General features: G+C 37.6%; 2 protein-coding genes across 2 annotated transcripts in view; one reads left to right on the top strand and one right to left on the bottom strand.

The window, feature by feature from the left end:
- The window catches only part of sgms1b (sphingomyelin synthase 1b), a 31,531-nt gene extending 27,015 nt beyond the window's left edge, over positions 1-4,516 (bottom strand). The window contains exon 1 of the mRNA XM_064319897.1: positions 4,223-4,516. The gene's annotated coding sequence lies outside the window, so the exon portion shown is untranslated. The remainder of the gene's footprint in view (positions 1-4,222) is intronic.
- A 5,753-nt stretch (positions 4,517-10,269) lies between these two features.
- minpp1b (multiple inositol-polyphosphate phosphatase 1b) lies at positions 10,270-17,968 on the top strand. Its single transcript, XM_064319841.1, has 5 exons — positions 10,270-11,094; positions 11,778-11,972; positions 13,206-13,303; positions 13,675-13,805; positions 15,696-17,968. The coding sequence occupies exons 1-5, from the start codon at positions 10,494-10,496 to the stop codon at positions 16,075-16,077; spliced, it is 1,407 nt and encodes a 468-aa protein (XP_064175911.1). The 5' UTR covers positions 10,270-10,493; the 3' UTR covers positions 16,078-17,968.
- The last annotated feature ends 244 nt before the right edge of the window (positions 17,969-18,212 follow it).

The following is an 18,212-nucleotide window of genomic DNA, read 5'->3' as shown; positions in this document are numbered from 1 at the left end:
TTTTTTTTTTTTTTTTTAATGTGAGGCACATTTTAGTCTGACTTAAACAGTCTCTGTCTACATGTAGCTATATGTTGCAACATAATGACTGACACAGCGATCCACAAATACACTCCAACTGTTTTCTGGAAACAGTAAAAAGGTACGCGCCACCACAGTAACAGCTTGTTTGCACAGGAAGCCGCTAGCTGTGCTTGATCCAAAGGTTTCCTAAACCAGGATAAGAGCTGGTGAAACCTCCCAAAAAAAATCTCAAGAATCACAGGCGCATTCATGGAAAAGGAATGACACAAAATAACACACCTGAAGGGACAGGAAATTCACTTTGAGCTGGCCTCAGGAGTTCCTGTTGGTCTGGTATAATTAAGATTAAGTCTCTTTTTAACTGCACAACATAACAATACAACTGAAGCAGACCTGTAAGTTTACCAGAGGTGTAAACATTTTATCAATCATAATGTTACAAATTAATTTACTATGATTACCATCACAATTTAACATGTTTCAGTGGTTCAGTGTTACAGCAGGGCGTGGGTTCATTCATTCCGACATGACACCTAAGTTCCCACTGTGTCAGTAAACCGCACAAGAGCAAATGTATCAGCAGAGATGCACCTCTTCCACTGGGAATCAGGCACATAGTGTTCATATACTGTCCCACCAATCGCATCAATTGCATCAAATGTTGCATATCATGGTCACTGTTACTACTTGAACTCGTCAAAGGGCATACTGTTGCATAATAATTTCTCTTGACACTTTTTTCTGCATTTTAGGGCAAGTGAAATTGTTTGCACTTCTTGAAGTTAATGCTAAATACACAAAAATGCCATCTTGGCAATTCTTTCTCGTAATATCACAGAAGCTGTTAGTCTCTAAAACATTTCTAGCCAAAATGAACTGCATTCATTATCCAAATCCCAATGCAAGAAATGACTCAGACAGGCTAGTCTAGCCCATATTTTCCACCACAAACAACAATCTAAGGTCCTCTCAGTCTACATTTAGGAAAATTCCACATTAACAAAATCCTTTACAGTGAAGGGATATCCAAGATGTTTCAAACATCATACCACACCACCCTAAGAGTGTAGCCTGGTATCAGATAACTGAACTCATGACAAGACACAAAATCAACATGCTCAAAAGGGTCCGTTCTTAACAAGTTTACTGAAAGCAATGCTGTTCAGACTTCCCCAGTCCTATATAAATACTATTGCTGTATCTAGCCACTTACTGTCCAACTGCTAACTTGCTTACTATATTATCTGTGACTTTCCTGGAATCTGGAACATTCCATTTAGCAAACTCCAAATTAAGAACAGGCTAATATTCCATACACACATTATGGCAAAGATGGTTTGAACTCTGCAAGTGCAGAGAGCTACTATTTTTAATTTGCACTTGCTGAATGCTATGCTAATTGTGGTGGTGTCACCATACAACTCAAGGGGTGTATGAAAACTCCACCCACAAAGAAAGACGCACCATTTAGATTTAGTAATTTAACACAAATCTAAGTGAATAGCCCATTGGGCAGCAGCAGTTAAATACTGTGATTATTTGATCAAAGAGAAACACCCATCTTAAAGTAGAATGAAAACATTTACTTGTTGGCAACAATCAAATTTTTTTAAATGTAGATTGTTAGCATAGCCTAACTAGCACTGGGACAACTGATTAATCATTTCTAATCTGTAGCCACCTGACAGAAGCATGTGATGCTGAGGGAGGTTCCTTGATTTCATTCAACTGACTTTGTTGTGAAGTAGGCACATAGGCTACCTATTTCATATCCTTTTAGGAGAGATACTGTGCAAAAGATGGTAACCTTGCCATGTGGTAGATTTGTATAAGTCAAATGTGGGGCCAGCTCTGTTGTATGAAAATTAGTTCTGTAGTATGAAAATGAGTTCCGTTATCTTACGTACATGCTGTGAGATGTCAGTGCAAAGTTCATTACACATGAATGCAAGTAAAGAATCATCTTTTTGAATCGTCTATGAAGACATGTGGATAAAAGAGTGTCATTTAAATGCATACACATACATTCATTCAAATGAAATGTCCAGTAGACCTTGACCACTCCCCCTTTAATTAAAAAAATGACATGCATGTCAGCAATAAATAATGGTAACGACCACATTTCAGACCCAAACATATTAATATGGTAACTTAACAGAGCTGAAGCCATTTGGGAGCCACTCCCCTTCTGAATTTTTGTCATTTCATTGTCTTGGATTGGCACTGGAACAAAGAGTGTTGTACTCAGTATCCTTCCCCTCTATGTGAACCTATTTTTGTTGAATCATGGCCAGAAAAATTCTCAAAGCATCTCCGTTACAGTTTTTAGCCAGTTTTTAAAACTGTAAGAAATAGTGCATGTCATGGAGTTTCAAATGGTCATCTCAGCATTCATTTCTAAGTTCAGAATTCTCTGCCATCGCATCACTGGAGCAAAATATTATCTTGACTATGTTAATGGAATAAATTACTGCGTAGGAAACCCTATTTTCAGAGGATTACTTCAGCTGTTCATCAATTGGGAAATGCCTGTTTTGCACTTCTGCCATTTCAGTAATTAGGGCTGTGCCCCTAAATTTAGAATAATCCGTGTAAAGGTACAAGTACACTGCCATTTCTGCAAGCTATATTTCATTGGACTAATTTCACAGACAAACCAGAAGCTCTCTTAACAACTTGAACTATACACTTGTTTGCTTTATCCACTAAAGCAAACAAATCATTTAAATAAAATTCCGTCATTGTATAAATTGTCCACTAGAGTAAACAAAAGAACCTTATCTCGAATTTTACGATTAATGTTCTACTTGCACCCATAGACCTGCGTTAAGACTGAAAGATTAATTTAACTATGGGTTCCAGTCATAACCACTGTCCACAACAAACGGTGTTTTCCTCTTAAAACACTCGGATCAAGTGTACAACTAAAATAAATAAATAAATAAATAAATAAATAACCCGTATCGACTGTTACTTTACAGTGAGACGGTTGCTTTAGCGTTACATGTTTTTCTGTTTGGCTACCATGTGTGTAGCTATTAGTAACAACTTACTCTTCTACGTCCCGTTTTCATTCAACAAAACAAAATTAGTATCTAGCTGGCTCCTGCTACAAAACAAAATGCATTTTGTGAGAAAAAATAAATAAAAAATAAATAAAAAAACTCACCACCTCAACCAATTTCTTAAAAAATGAATTTAATTTATATTACTCTTGAACTGAATACTGTAGTCCCCTGGATACAGCAAATGATAGCCAGCTAGCCTTTATTATCCACAGGTGTGACACTGCAACAGTCCTGGCTAGCCAACTAGTTAACACCAGCTAACGTTAAAACCCAATCCGCGGATACACGTCTAGTTCACGGAATATTACTAGTGTAACTAGCTAGCCTCCAATGTTGTATATATTCGGTGGAACCGTATATTCAGCAATCAAATTTAGTTATGCAAACAATATCCTATGCTGCTACCTGTTAGGTGGTCTACTACTGCCAGTTTGGGTTTGCAGTCGGTGTAAACAAACCTTATTCAACGTTACAACTAACGTTGGAAACGAGAAAACTTCAAACCGTTAAGATAGCAAATAAAGTCACATTAATGACGTTAGGCAATAGCTAATCTATGTCACCGAGTGCTAGCTAGTCAGGAGCCAAGTAATGCTAACTGTTCTAAGGCAAAAATGTGTTCAATGAGTTAGCTAGCCAACTTAAACAGTGGAACGTTAGCGACCTGTAACGTTAGCAATCTAGTACAATACGTGCAACGGTATTTTAAAGAAAACCACCAGACTAACTAGCTCTACACACATTAATGTTACTTTGTATAACGTTAACCTTAAATTATTCGGTGTATCAGTGCAGCGAGCAAAATAGCATATTTATAAGGCGGTTTGTGTTCTACCTAGAATAGCTACTAAATAACATTAGCGATTAGAACAATGGCAAAGCGTTCTTGTTTGTATTTTTTTTTAGGAATGCCGACATAGCTTGCTAACATTGGCGAGCTATCTCGCTAGACTAATGTAAACGCGAATTAAGGCCGTTGCTAAGCTAGCTAAAGCTAAGTTTAGGACCATAGATAATGTTAGCCAGACTGTTCGCTAGCTAAAACGGTCAGATAGCAAACTAGTAATAAAAACAAATAACTGTTGTTAGTTGCTGTAAGTTACAAGATTACCCATTTAGCAATAACTCACCTTGCGTGGTCCAGCTGGCAGGCCAGTCAGCCAAATCAGCAACATGTCACTGATTTAAGATTTTAAATCCAGTAAAATATGTTTCGTATATATATATTTATTTAAGTCAGGCTGTATCGTTGCACTTCCCAAACGCCTAGTTAACAAAACTACCAGATCAACGGTAACCGTTATTTCAACAAGCTTATGTTAGTTAACTGACACCGTTATGGTGGGCGGACTCAACTCAGCCATTGTATGCGTCCTTGAATTTTACCTAAGAAACGCTTACAACTCATATGTTTATTGATCCTCGCACACTGAAGTCTGGGTTGTAATTGGTTTCTAATGGAAAATGAGGCGTGTCTTGTAAAGGCCATGAAGTACTCTGAACACACTTTTTTCGCGCAGACAAATCAAAGACTTGCTTGGATTGTGGTAGTGTTACACACCATTGTGCTTATTGTCCCATATCCAGGGCCATGTTAATGGTGGTTGTTCCATATAATGAATCTAATGTACATCTTTGCCCTGAAGTGTCGGATACGCAAGTCATGGTTTGATGGTCTCTTAATAAAAGACTGATTACTCTCATTACATGAATACACCACTTATAATACAAACTAATACAGCATTTTTTGTGTCATGCCAATTATTTTCCATGCATATTTTGTTACTACTTTGGCTTATTGTAGCTTCAGGACAATGCTGTAATTACCACAGGCACGACTACAAGCAGACATATGGCACCTCCGATTCCATTCACACCAAATACCCGAACTAATTGGATGTTACTGCAGTATCACATAAGGAAAATAAAATCCTCATTTATAGATATTTTTATTCTCTTGTTTTCCATCATTCCTCAGTTTGGAAAGCACAACTGTCTTGGAAGGCATAATCATTTCTGTAATGTCATCCATCAACTCCAGAAGGCTCATGCTAGCACTTGTATTCCAAAAAACAAATGCAGCCAGCCAGTACCTCTTTTCATTCAACAATCCACCGGCTGAGCTGCATAGCCATTTTGCCACAGGATTGCATCATTTATGCAGTCACTCCTGTGGGATGAGGCAGGGATTATTGTGCTGACTCAAACTATCTCTCTGGGCAAAGCTATGGGAATTTTGTGTCACAGGACTCTTGGCAACGTTTCAATCTGACCACCAGAAGCATTAAGGCACCGACAGCTAGCGCTTTAGCCAGCTGTGACACCTAAGAGCAAGGAAGATAGTATTGAAAGGTAGAGGGAAATTGAATTAGGAAAATGAACAAATGCAATTTACACAATATACAATGAAAATTCATCACACAGTTTATTATATGCCACAAACATATCATAACCTACACCTGTGAACTGTCTGCATTATGCTCAACTACCTGTGTCTGCAGAGAGCATTCATCAGGTTCACCATTGTTTGTGGGAGTCTAATGCTGGCTAGGAACAGAGTGCACTTATCACAAGCTTGTACAAGCTATATGAAGACAGTGTACTTGGGCTGAGTTTCTTACTGTATCCTGTGAAAATGGCATGGCCTAATTAGGTGCAATGGCAGATTATGATGAGCCAATGATGACCTACACTACACACAGCAAAACCAAGAAAGACAGTAATTTGCTTTTATCGTGTAGGAAGCATTTAAATAAACCCGTATAAATACATACAAAAGCATGTTTGGCTTTTAACCTTTGTGTTGTCCTCGGGTCCAAAAAGGACCATTTTCTAAGTTTAACGGCAGTGAAAACATCCTAAATAATTAATTATTTTTCAGAAAGAAATTTGATTGATTTACCCAGAGTGACCCTACCATTTGAAAAACTAAACGCTGGCTTTTTCATATTTTTATAAAAGCAGTACGCCAGTCTCTTTTAATGGTGCAGTTATGAAATCAGAAATCATAACCAAAGATAAGTGCCACACATCTATTAAAGTAAAGAAAAAAATAAAACACGATGAAAAAAATGATGATGTGCATTCTGTAGCAAAAACAAGTGGCGTAAACTGAATAAATACAGTCTCTCTGGACTGTGAAGTAGAAAAATAATTATTTACTTATTTATTCATGAATGAGAGGTTGTTTCTACATTACAAATATTGATTTAGAGTTTAAAATTAAATGAAGAAGCTTTATCACATGGGTCTGGCATTTTAACCCCATGAACATGGGTTGCATACATAATATGAAGACAACACAAGGGTTAAATGCCTGTTATATCTCTTGGTATGCCTAAATGCAGCCGTATCACTCTGAGAACGACTTACAAAACAAACATTTGTGAGTGACGACAACAAGCGCAAACTAATGGGCCAACAATGAAATCAAAACCTCTGTTTGGGAAGCAATGAAGCATCTTAAAATTCTTAAATAATTTGTTGTAGAGGACTTAGTTCTACAAGTTATTCTAATTGTACTGCATTTTTATGTAAATTTGGGAGAGGCTAACAGCTGAATGACAAACAACTGTTATCTGACATGTTAATTTGACACACCCCAGGGCGCTTATATGGGTTCGAGAAAGCAGGGGAGACCATGCTTTCCAAACTACTCCCTCATTTTCTAAATTTTGTCTGAAAGAATGACCTCTGTGGAGCATGATGCCACACTCAGCAGAGCATTGTTAAAAGGTGGTACAACATACATACACATCAACATGCTATAAACACACACACACACACACACACACCTGTACTACTTACACATTATAGACACACTTTAATCACACTAACTGTACCCCACATTCTCACTGAACCTACATCCTCATTTCTTAGTGTAGGTATAAAAGAGCTTTTCAGATCTAGACTTCATTCTAGGCTTTTGATTGCCTTTTGAGTCTGTTATAAGTGTTTGTCAACATGAGGACCAGAGTTGTGCCATTGAAAGTCAAGGAAGCCATTACCAGGCTAAAAAATAAGAAAGAAAAAAAACAACCAAAAATAAGGCTAAACCTTAGGCTTGAAGAGAGAAGCCACTGGTGCCCAGTGACACAGTGATGCCTTCTCTGACATGAGCCTCACCATAGTCCATAGAAGACCAGATTCTGTCCTCTGTAGCGTTGTGAGCTACCTTCATAAGGTTAACTATGCCCTCTCTTTTATGCCTGATGCAACCTCTAAAGAGAAGATTTTCCTCACATGGAAAACAAGCATCAGAGCAGTTCACAACTTCATAAAGGAACAACTCTCTCTGACCAGAGAAAGTTACCGCAAGCTTTGCCAAGCTTTGGTAACAGAGTATTCCATTTGGACTGTCCCCATGGCCACGATAAAGGCAGCCTATGAGGTAAAGCATTGTCACTCAGAGTGCCCTCGTGACTTTTATGAGAAGCTGCAAAATACAAACTTCGCAGGAAAGGTTTGTAGGGGCCAAGAAGACAACCCACATTTTAAAGACCTGTTTCTTTATAACCTGCATCCTTCAAACCAAGCAATTGTCAGTGTAAAAACAGACCTAGGTAATTGCTCAACATGTGAAACCCGTGACCCAGCTCAAAGGGCATGGGAATGTTTTTACCGCCCTGCGATTAAGAACAAAGAACATGAGCTCAGCATCTCCGGCGAGTGCCCCTTCCCCTTATGAAAGCTCTGAGACACCAGTCTCAGGATCGTGCCAGGCAAGTGTGCCCAGAAACTGCCATCCCCGTCCTAGCTCCAAAGGCAATTGGAGAGAGAGGTCTGGGAGACTTAGGTACAATCACAGCCACAGTAGTAAGGGGGGAGGGATCTACCAGTGAGACACCTCTCTCACATTTCAATCATTTTTTCTACTCTGCATACCTCTTCCTAACTAAAGGTGGGTGCCAAGCTAATTTACTTATCACAAGTAATCTGAGTTACCTGTAGCAACAGCAACTACAGAACATGAGTAATGCACGAGTACAGCCCTCTCATGTATAGTGTACCCACTTCTTTCCCTTAGTAGTTGTTGGTGGAACTAAAATTATTTCTAGAAAGGATGCCCAAAACTCATAGAAGATCTGCATCTAGCACCCACAACTACATTGCAAACTTTGCGACTACATTTGGCATGATGCTCTGGCAGTGTCACATCACAAATGAAGGCTGACACTGTTCCATTCTCTGTCACTCCACTCCTCTACAATGCTCAGTACAAATTGGGACAAGTCTCACGCACACCATCCACTGGAGGTCTTCCAGACACGTTAACAGCAAAATTGGGAGAAACGGCTTTTTGCCATTTTGTACCTTTAACAAGACCACATATCAGCCTTGAATGTGGCACTGAATGCTCTCCAGGCTCATCCCTAGCTTGCTCCCCAAAGTACTGCATGCACAAACATTAACACATTAATGAAGCAAACTCTAAGGCTCAGTTTCTAAAGACACCTAGGCTTAGCCGTCCTATTTCTCTGTGATTGAACCAAAATCAATAACGTAAAATATCTCCTGATCATCTACAGATTTGACAGTCTTTTATATTTAATGGGTGTCTTCCAAATTGTTGTTGTATACACTAAATGTTCTCTGTCACGAAAACAACATCTTCATAAAACCGTGGGAATGAAATATCCCAAAGTACCACTATGGTTAAATGAGGGTTTCCTTTGCAGTAGCAATCCACCAGAACATTACGAGTGGGAAACTAAATTGCTAGACCTTTTTGAAGGAAGGAATGTCATGGCATCCCAGCAAGTGAAAAAACAGATCTAGTTTATTTCATATATGTTTTATTTACAAATGTGTTCATTTGTTCTGTATTTAAATTTTATTTATCCAGGAAGGGGAAGGGAGAGTGAGACCAAACCAGACAGCAACCACCATTAATAAAATACAACACATACATCACACAATTCACAGAAACTTTGTTAAACCACTTACAATCTTCAAGAAACATGTTATATACTGTAGAAGGGTTGTGAATTAAATTGAATAATCATATCTGATTTGAAGAACATTAATTTTATTCCAAGTCCATGGTGTTTTTTTCACACAAGCACAAATAAGTTTCACTTCACAACAATATTATTAGAAATTCCTCTTCGGTATTAACAGAAACAGTAGAGACAATCATGTTTGTTGCCAAAAACATGCACACAGACGGGAAACTACAACATCCTGAAAAACTCATGATCGATGTCACTGCGCTGAGTGACTTGGCTGAATGAAAACAAGACCAGGTCAAAACCTAGTATATGGCTGGACCTAACACACTTCATCCGGCCGACCAATGGTGTAACTTCATAACACGGCCGACCAATGGTGTAACTTCATCACTCAGTCACTCAGTCACTCACAGATATTCGCGTCTGTAGGGCTGCCTGGCTGTTGCGGTCCAGCCAAAAATAGGGGTCATACACAATGTATAGTGCTTCTGTAGAATGTTAACTAAAGTAGGCAATGTAAAGATTCATTTTTTCATATGATTTCAGAGTCCAAAACTAAAGTGAATGCATAAAGTGCTGGGAAAAAATTCCCCTGGATACAAATATTTGCACTTTAAATTGCTTTGAGGATATTTTTTGAATGACAGACACAAAACGCCTATTACCATAACAGGCTTGGTAAATGTTGTTATACATTTAAATGCCGAGATTTGGCTTAATTCAGATTTTGGTATGTCAATAAAAGAGAAAATGTCTGATTTAAGAGATGTCTGTTCAAAAGAACATGAAAGTTTGGGGGTAAATGTTTAGAAGTATTCCTCCCAGGTATTGTGAATGATGACTTTGATTATGAAATTAAATCTGTCCTAGTCGTTTTTGCTGTTTTTATTTACTCCTATAGTTGTTTTTAGGCCAGACTGCGATAGTTGTGAAAGCACCTTAGAGCAACATTGATGAATCGACACATGATCTGAGCTGTAAAGTGTAATTTGATACATATGTGATACACCAAACAAATGAACAAAACAACCGAACACAAAGTATTGGTCTTTAACTATAGCTGAATATCACTAGACGGCTAAGACGTTGAGTGAAATATGTATCCGTTAGAAAATAATTTCAGGTTCAGCATATTGTTCAGTTTATTGTGGCATTCTGCTGCGTTAATTCTTCATGAATCTCACATAAATTGCGTAATTTCTGCACATCGAACATGCAGCCCTGGTCCGGATGGTCCTCGTAAATCGCAATTACGATTTGGTGGTTCTGAACCAGAGACCGTAAAAAACGAGTTGCGAAAGCGAACTCACAGAATGTACTTTAGTTGGCCAACTATGATGACAGACGAGGTTCAAAGTTCACTGTTGGAGCCACAGCAAAATGTCGCTATGAGAGTAAGCGGAAGTTTCATGTACCAGCAGCCGGCAATTCGTTAGTGAAACTCAGGAGAATGAAGCAACTATTGTCACAAAAAAGTTTTGTTCTTACAGCTTTTAGCTTTGCATTGGTTCGTGTTTCATATTGTTCCGTAGAAAATGTCCAGGTTGTTCATCCGCGCATAAACATACCTAAGATTGCAAAATATTTTGGTACGAAAGGCAGATACGAGGAAGTAAATCCATATCTACTGGACGACATACGTGCTATAAACAAAACGCTTTTGAAACCTCCGTCTGTCGACTGCGTCCCAGTACATCTTACCGCAGTCATTAGGCATGGTACGAGATATCCGACAGCAAAAAACGTCCAAAAGATACAGCGTCTGTACGATCTTGTATCAAGGGAGGCAACGAACGACGAGAAATGGCTGCACGACATTATAACTAAATGGAAGATGTGGTACACTGACGACATGGATGGTCAGATTGTAGAAAAGGGTCGAGATGATCACAGGCACTTAGCTGTCAGACTGGCCAAATCATTCCCATCTTTGATCTCTGAAGAGAACCTCCGTAGCAATCGTATTAAATTCATAACCAGCTCAAAACATAGATGTGTGGACAGTACGGTTGCTTTTATAGAAGGCCTGAAGAAATTCTGGGAGGTTAAAGGTAATCTACATTAGCTATCTTACTAGCAAACTATCTTAGCTTTGTGTAACGTAGCAACTAGCTACATTAGGGCTAGCGCTTTTGCTATTGTGTGATTCATTTAAAAAAAGTTATCTTACATCCAGATGGCAGTATATGGACATAAAACATACATCTAACATTATTAGACAGTCAGCAAACAAGTCACTGTCACAGACAACTTGATGCCGAGTTTACTGTAGGTGTGTTGAATCCTTTAGCTCTTTCTTTTTAAGTATTTGTCGCCATCTATCGAGGGTTCTGAACATTGCACTAGATAGCACTGTTAGCAAACAAAGATTGTGACTTCTGTCCTTCTGCAGTTATCTCTCTGGAGTAACTTCTTCGGCACGAAACCGTTACAGTTCAGCAAACTATAAAAAACATACTTTTTAATGTAGTATAAATGTTATATATATTAAAATGAATGACATTTACAGAATATCATACATTTATAGTATAAAATAGCTCATTAAACATTGGAATTTTGGATGGACTCAAGGCATATTTAGTTAAATGTGAGTAAATTTAGTAAATTTAAGTTAAATATTTGTGAGAATTTCAGTTTATGAGTCAGGGAAAAGGTTATTGTTTTAGTGCATTAAAAAATTAAACTAAGAAAAACGTTTAATATTTCATATGTTTTTTCTCAATGAACATTGCAGACATGGACTTCGGCTATGAAGTAAATGACTCGCTGATGAGGTTCTTTGACCAATGCAGAAGATTTATTGAAGATGTGGACAAAAACAAGATGGCCCTGAAAGAGGTTGAGTTGTTCAAGTCCTCAGAAGAAATGAAGAGAGTCCAGATAAATATTGCCAACCGACTACAGCTGCAGTACAGTAAAGTTACGCCAGGTCATTCACATTTCATTACTAATCCATTATTTAATCTGTCAGTGTTCATGTAGTGTTTATTCATTGAAGCTGGAATTTCTTTCCCACAATTTGAGGCCATAGTGTTAAGTAGGGATGCAAGTGTGTAACTGATGGCTGCTGAACACCAGCAGACGGTGACATTTGTGGGGAAAATGGAAGGACCCATTACCTCATGTCATTATTCACTTGCACTAGAAAGATATAGATATTTTTTGGGTGGTCATGCTGATGCAGAAATGCTGATCACACATATTCAGTCCTGTATTTCAGGATACCTTGAATATCTTGATCACATTTTATCTCACATTTTATCTCAGTCCTTGCCTTCCTGTTAGGGGAGTGAACTACCAGAATCCATGCTGCTGATCTGTTTGTCATCTTAATCTTAACGCACATCTTCAGACATCTCGGCTCCTGTCATGCTTCCCTTCTTTAAAACGTGTTCCAAAGCATAACCTCTAGCTTGAGTCTATTCCTAGCTACTTGTTTGCCCTCTACTTGACTTAAATTTCACTTGTTGAAGTTTGCCTAATTATTGTGGATACAAATTAAATAAAATGATTTTACAGCATTTAAAAATGTATAATTCACAAAAAATCACAAAAAGAATTATCTAAAATTGATTAATGATTTTGTTTTCTGTTGAAATACTGGAAGATATTTTTGCAAAGAGGTCATAGCTAATTTTACTGCCAGAAATTGGTTTGTTTTGCACATCTGACATTTTGGCCAAAATCAACGGCAAACCTGCTTAATTTTCTTTTATGCAAACCTTTTTTATTAGTAGGCTATATGAAAAACATGTCCTGTTCATATCATAGTGTTATGTTCTTGGGAAGGCTTTCAGCACATTTAGATGTCCAATTTTTTGTGTGGCTTAATGTTGGCGTATCTGCATAAAATGAATTGAAACCAATAATATAATTTTTAGATCATAGTCAGCTAAATATAAAGTGGCAATGAATAATTTAGGTTCTATCCAATAAAATATGTGGCTGGTTTCCGTGGTTGCATAGAGGGCCTGTTAAAATGCATCTTCCCATTATGCTTGTGTATGAAGTTGGATTTTGGAAAATGTACTCAATATCTATTATCGTCTGCCCTAACAAAAAAGCATATCGTAAAGTGGAATGTATTATAAACATTTCCCTCATGAATATGAACAACATATGAACATGATCCACTGATTTTTTTTGTTTGTTTCCTGTTCAGATTTGGTTGAGGCTGCGTTCTACCTGTGCTCCTATGAGTTTTCCATTAAATCTGTTAACTCACCATGGTGCAATCTCTTCAATGAAGTGGATGCTAAAGTATGTAATAACGTGAAATTACCACACATTTTCACCTAAGGCATGCCTATTTTTCATGGCCAACCTCCACTACCATAAATTATTGGCATGCTTCCAGTTAATTTCGCCACCTTTCCTGCTGCCTGTAAGTTGTCTTAATATGGTGGATTTAACTTGGAGATTTCTAGCATAATACCCTTAACATCTCATAATACCCATCTTGTATATGACTTTTAGAGAGTTTGCCATTTATTGGTGCATTGTTGCTTCCAAACTGGACATACATACATACTGACATTGCTCTTTAACTTTTTAATTCCATTTTATGATAAAGTGACACTTTGAAATGTTAATTGTTTTCTCTCCTCAAATTTTGCGTTGTACTTTTTCAGGTGCTAGAATATGCAAACGATCTGAAACAATACTGGAAGAGGGCCTATGGTCATGACATCAACCGCAAATCCAGCTGTATTCTCTTTCACGATGTGTTCAGTCGCCTGGACCAGGCAGCCAATGAGATAAGGTGAGTTTGGCAGGGTTTTAGATGTGGCGGCTGACCTGGCGAAAAGGCCAGGGCAGCGCTTTGGGTTTGGTGATGCACCCTCCATCACCCCTGTTCTTCAATGTATATCGGACAAATTTATTTATTTATTTTTGTCAAAAAAAAGCTTAAAATTTAACAGGTACTGTTTTTAAATAACATGCTCAGTCGTTGTTATTTTGGGCACAAGCTAGTCTTTTTTTTTTTGTTAAATTCATGTAGAAGTTTTTAATAATACATCATCATCTATTCTCCCCTTAAGCAGCAACAGGGAAATATTTGATATTTTGCATGTTCTGTTCTTTTCATAGTTAATGTTAATTGTTATTAATGGTTATTTTTTCTTGGCCGCAAACGGAAAATTCCCAACATAGAAACCATCTGTAAGCATGTGCTGTGGATTATACATTTAAAATTTTTAAATATATCATACTTGTTTCCACTACTGCAACCTTGTGATGCTGCTTGTCCCTTCCATGTATGAAGTAGCTCTCTTAAAATATTTGTATTGTATTTGAATTAGGCTTGATCAGTATTTTGAGAATAGGGGAATGGAATACAGGTAATGAAAGTCGATCCAAGCACTTCTTTTGGGCTCTATTCACGTATAATGTCTAGGAACCTCATTTCTCTGTCTTTGTGACATAGGAATGCCAGATTTGCTTTTTATTATTGCAGCCTTTGTTTTGTCTCTTAAACATGAGCTCATTTTTGTTTTTCTGGTTGGTAGAGAGTAGCAGCTTGACCGTGGGAATTAAGTATCCACCATCTCTTTCTTGCTGCAGTCCAAGAAGAGCTGTTCGGATAATGTTAAGCCAGAGCAACAGGATACTGGTTGTTTAGAAAAGAAAAGAAAAATTTGACCTGCTAACTACATGGAAGTGAAACAAGATGCACTCTTTTGTTGTTTCCTTGGGCCTTGCATCAGAGCAGTATTACCTTTCTTCTGCTTTTACCTCTTTACCACTTTGGGTGCAAAGAACAAACCACAAACAGTCAGAACAATGAAATATGCTTGTTCTGTTTTATAAGGATCATGGAGAATATTATTTGATTATAGTCAAATAACTTCAGCCTTCTCATTTTCCCCTTTAAGATAGTATAAAATATGCTTATATTGTTATACTGGACATAATTTAGATAAACAAAGTACTTGTAGGCATTTTTGAAACAATTGTGGTGAGGTGAGTTATGTAAACCTGCAACCTGTTATGTTGTAAATCTTGCACATATTTCTAAACATCACTTTGGGGAATTGGTCAAATCTGATTTATTTCCCAAGACTAACTGGTAGCTATGTAGTAACTGGCTCCAGAAAAAAGTGAAACTTCTTCTTTTTGATGTGGTTACAATGACCAAAGAACATTAAAGGTGGTGTGTGCTGAAACCAAAATGTATGTGTACATATGCATGCATTCAGCACTAAATACTTAAGGGTGGAGGGAGATGCCACTATTTGTATTTGTATCTGTATTTGTTCAACCAACAAAATTATTTGTATTTGGATAAAAACGGAAGTGGGCATGGCTAAAAATGTAAGAGTGTGGAGTTTAACCCTAAGCTGTACCATTATAATCACTGGCACTGCTATTGTTGAGATATAAAAGCATTGATGTCATGGGTTTGCAGTGACATCAATAATAATCCAGTTAACAACAGGTCATTTGCTTTTTAAAGCTGTGTTTAACAAACAGTGCCATAGCCATAACAGTCTTTTATGACACTGAGGTATTTGGAGTGTTTTTGAAAAAGTTATATTTTAGAGGAATTCAGGGGGACCTTTATTTTGTCAAAATGCATGTGTCTAATACTCCGGCTCGGTGGATAGTCTCTGGTACACTACGTAAAACAATGTCTCTGTTTTCTGCTCAGATTTGGTCACGTGACCGAGGCCGTCACAGTGCAGGTGGGTCACGCGGAGACCCTCCTGCCTCTGCTCTCTCTTATGGGCTTCTTCAGGGACGAGACACCCCTGACCGCTGACAACTACGTCCTCCAGGGGAACCGCACCTTCCACACCAGCCGCATTGTGCCCTACGCTGCCAACCTGGTCTTCGTGCTGTACGACTGTGAGGAAGGCCTCAGGCTGCAGTTCCTGCTCAATGAGAGGCCCCTGGCTTTCCCCGGTATCGGCCACTCGGCCCCTCTCTATGAGGCCGTCAGGGGCCGCTACGGGGACCTGCTGGAGGGGTGCAACTTTGAGGAAGAGTGTGAGGTCCCCAAGACCAGCGGCAGCAAGTACACAGAGCTGTGAACCACCCGGGGCCCAAAGTTTGTGTGAGTGGAGTGGTGAAATGGGCTTGGGGTGCAAGTACAGTCAAGAGGCAATGCTTCCACCGTGTACACCAACTCACTCTCAACAAAGCAAAACAACAAAAAAGACTTTTTGGTTTTATTTCCATTACATTCCTAAATACAGCTTTATCACTGCCAACAGAATCTTTATTTGCCTGTTCTCGAAGGAGTACACTGGAAATTAATTTAAATTCTGGTTTTAAGATCTTTGTATTCTGTGTTATGTGACTGGGGTAGAATAGCAGTTTTTGTCACTCTACCTCTTAAATCTAAACTTTATCTGTACCAAATATCTGAAGTGAGAAGGCTTTAACATGGCTGCAGAAAACATCTTATTTAATCTGATTGTTTTACAAAACTTTTATTTAATGTCAGGACACTTAATGGTTCACAGCTATTTCTTCACATGGGGTTTACAGACCTTTTCCACAAAGTTTTGGATTCGGGTTTTTCAGTTTACCTTCACATATCCAAATGAAAAACTTATAAAGACACTTTATGGCTAATTGTACAGTGCACAAACTTACAAAAACTTGTGGTCAATTAGGAAATAAATAACCAGGATTAAGAAATTTCATCCTACAGAAAGTTTGATCATATGGATCATATATTCAGCGTACTTACAGGAAAAGGAAACTATTGAATCATTAATATTTCTTCTGTGATTAAGAATTAAGAAAATTAAGGAAATTATTCAAGATCTAAAAAAAAAATTACCTCTAAATATTTGCTCCTTATATGCATTTATTTTATGCGTTATTTTATTCATTGATCTATAATGTAACATAGAACAAAGCGAGATAAAATTCAACTATTGTTTTAAAGATGATACGATTCAGCATTACAAGAAAAAAGTGTGCTCAGTTGAGAAATACTATGAAGTTCTTGCTGCAAGTTTGTGGTGTTAGGTAATAGGCAATATAAGAGGAAAGAGTGTTGTCTGCAGACCAAAAGAGACAAGACACCAAGGTGCAGCAAAAATAATTAATCACTCAAATATAGTGCTCATTGTGCTGAAGTGGATGAGTGTGAAACCAATCTCAAAAGCAAACATTTCAGCAACCAGCTTACATCAGTGAGATCTTTATGTTGGCACTGATGAAAGCAGATTTCTGAAATATTTGCTTTTGGTGTTTTCACATTGATTAACCTGATCACTCTGCTAATTTATTATGATTTAAGTGCAAGTTTGTAGCAAGTATGCTTTACTCACATACAGTTTGATAATGCATTAAGTAAACAAACAAAGTACGTTCCTCCATTAATTAGCACATGAACCTTAAAATGAGAGGGCAAAAAAATAAAATAAAGTAAAAATATCCTGACTACTACATAACCCTTTAGCTCACTGATTAATGTGATTCATTCACTTTAGTGCACCTATCAATGAATAGAAATCTATCGTAGAAACAACCATTTAAAAGATGGCAAATGCCATTCTGTAACAAAATACCAATATTGGACCTTAAACTTTCGGGATAACTTAAGATTTCGAAATGAAATCCCAGAGAAAATGTTTGGTTGTAAAAACTAAGATTTGAGCCCTTAAAACGTCATTAAAAAATTATCTCCAGAAAGAAAGAAAAAAATGATGTGGAGTACTTCCTAGAGTATCCCTTGGAACTGTTAAATAGGCATCTATAAACCATTTTTGACACTGACATTACCTCGTGAGTATTTGAATAGAGCTTGGGTTGCTTTTGAGTTCAGTGGTTTTGCTTTGAACAATATTTTGTTGTTTTCATCCTTTATAGTGTTCTGAAATGTATTGTGCATTTACAACATTTTTGAAATTGATCACTTTTTTCACTTTTCCACCATTCCGAATAAAACCCCTGCAATACGGTGAAGTATGTCATGTATTTTGTGCTTTGTAGTTCCACAAACTTAGAAAATTTTGAAAACATAAAAAACTACATTAAAATAGTTGAGAAAGGTGGGGAACATTACAACGTTACTGAACTTATGTTCAGTTGTTACGTTTGTCTGTACGTAACGCGTACAAGAAGAATACATTTTTTGATACTGAGTTTTCAACTTAGTTTTCTTTCTGATATGTAACCTATAATGGATCAATGAAATAGAAATGATACT

Source organism: Anguilla rostrata, chromosome 2 (genome assembly GCF_018555375.3).
Source record: "Anguilla rostrata isolate EN2019 chromosome 2, ASM1855537v3, whole genome shotgun sequence".
Lineage (NCBI taxonomy): Eukaryota > Metazoa > Chordata > Actinopteri > Anguilliformes > Anguillidae > Anguilla > Anguilla rostrata.
Note: the sequence above shows the minus strand (reverse complement) of the source record. Positions and strands in the feature narration are given on the sequence as shown.

Bases quoted from the DNA above. Each gene is read 5' to 3' on its own strand.
- minpp1b (XM_064319841.1), top strand. From the start codon at position 10,494: ATGAAGCAACTATTGTCACAAAAAAGTTTTGTTCTTACAGCTTTTAGC. The intron at 13,304-13,674 runs GTATGTAATAAC...GTACTTTTTCAG, and splicing joins TCAATGAAGTGGATGCTAAA to GTGCTAGAATATGCAAACGA. The intron at 13,806-15,695 runs GTGAGTTTGGCA...TTTTCTGCTCAG, and splicing joins CAGGCAGCCAATGAGATAAG to ATTTGGTCACGTGACCGAGG.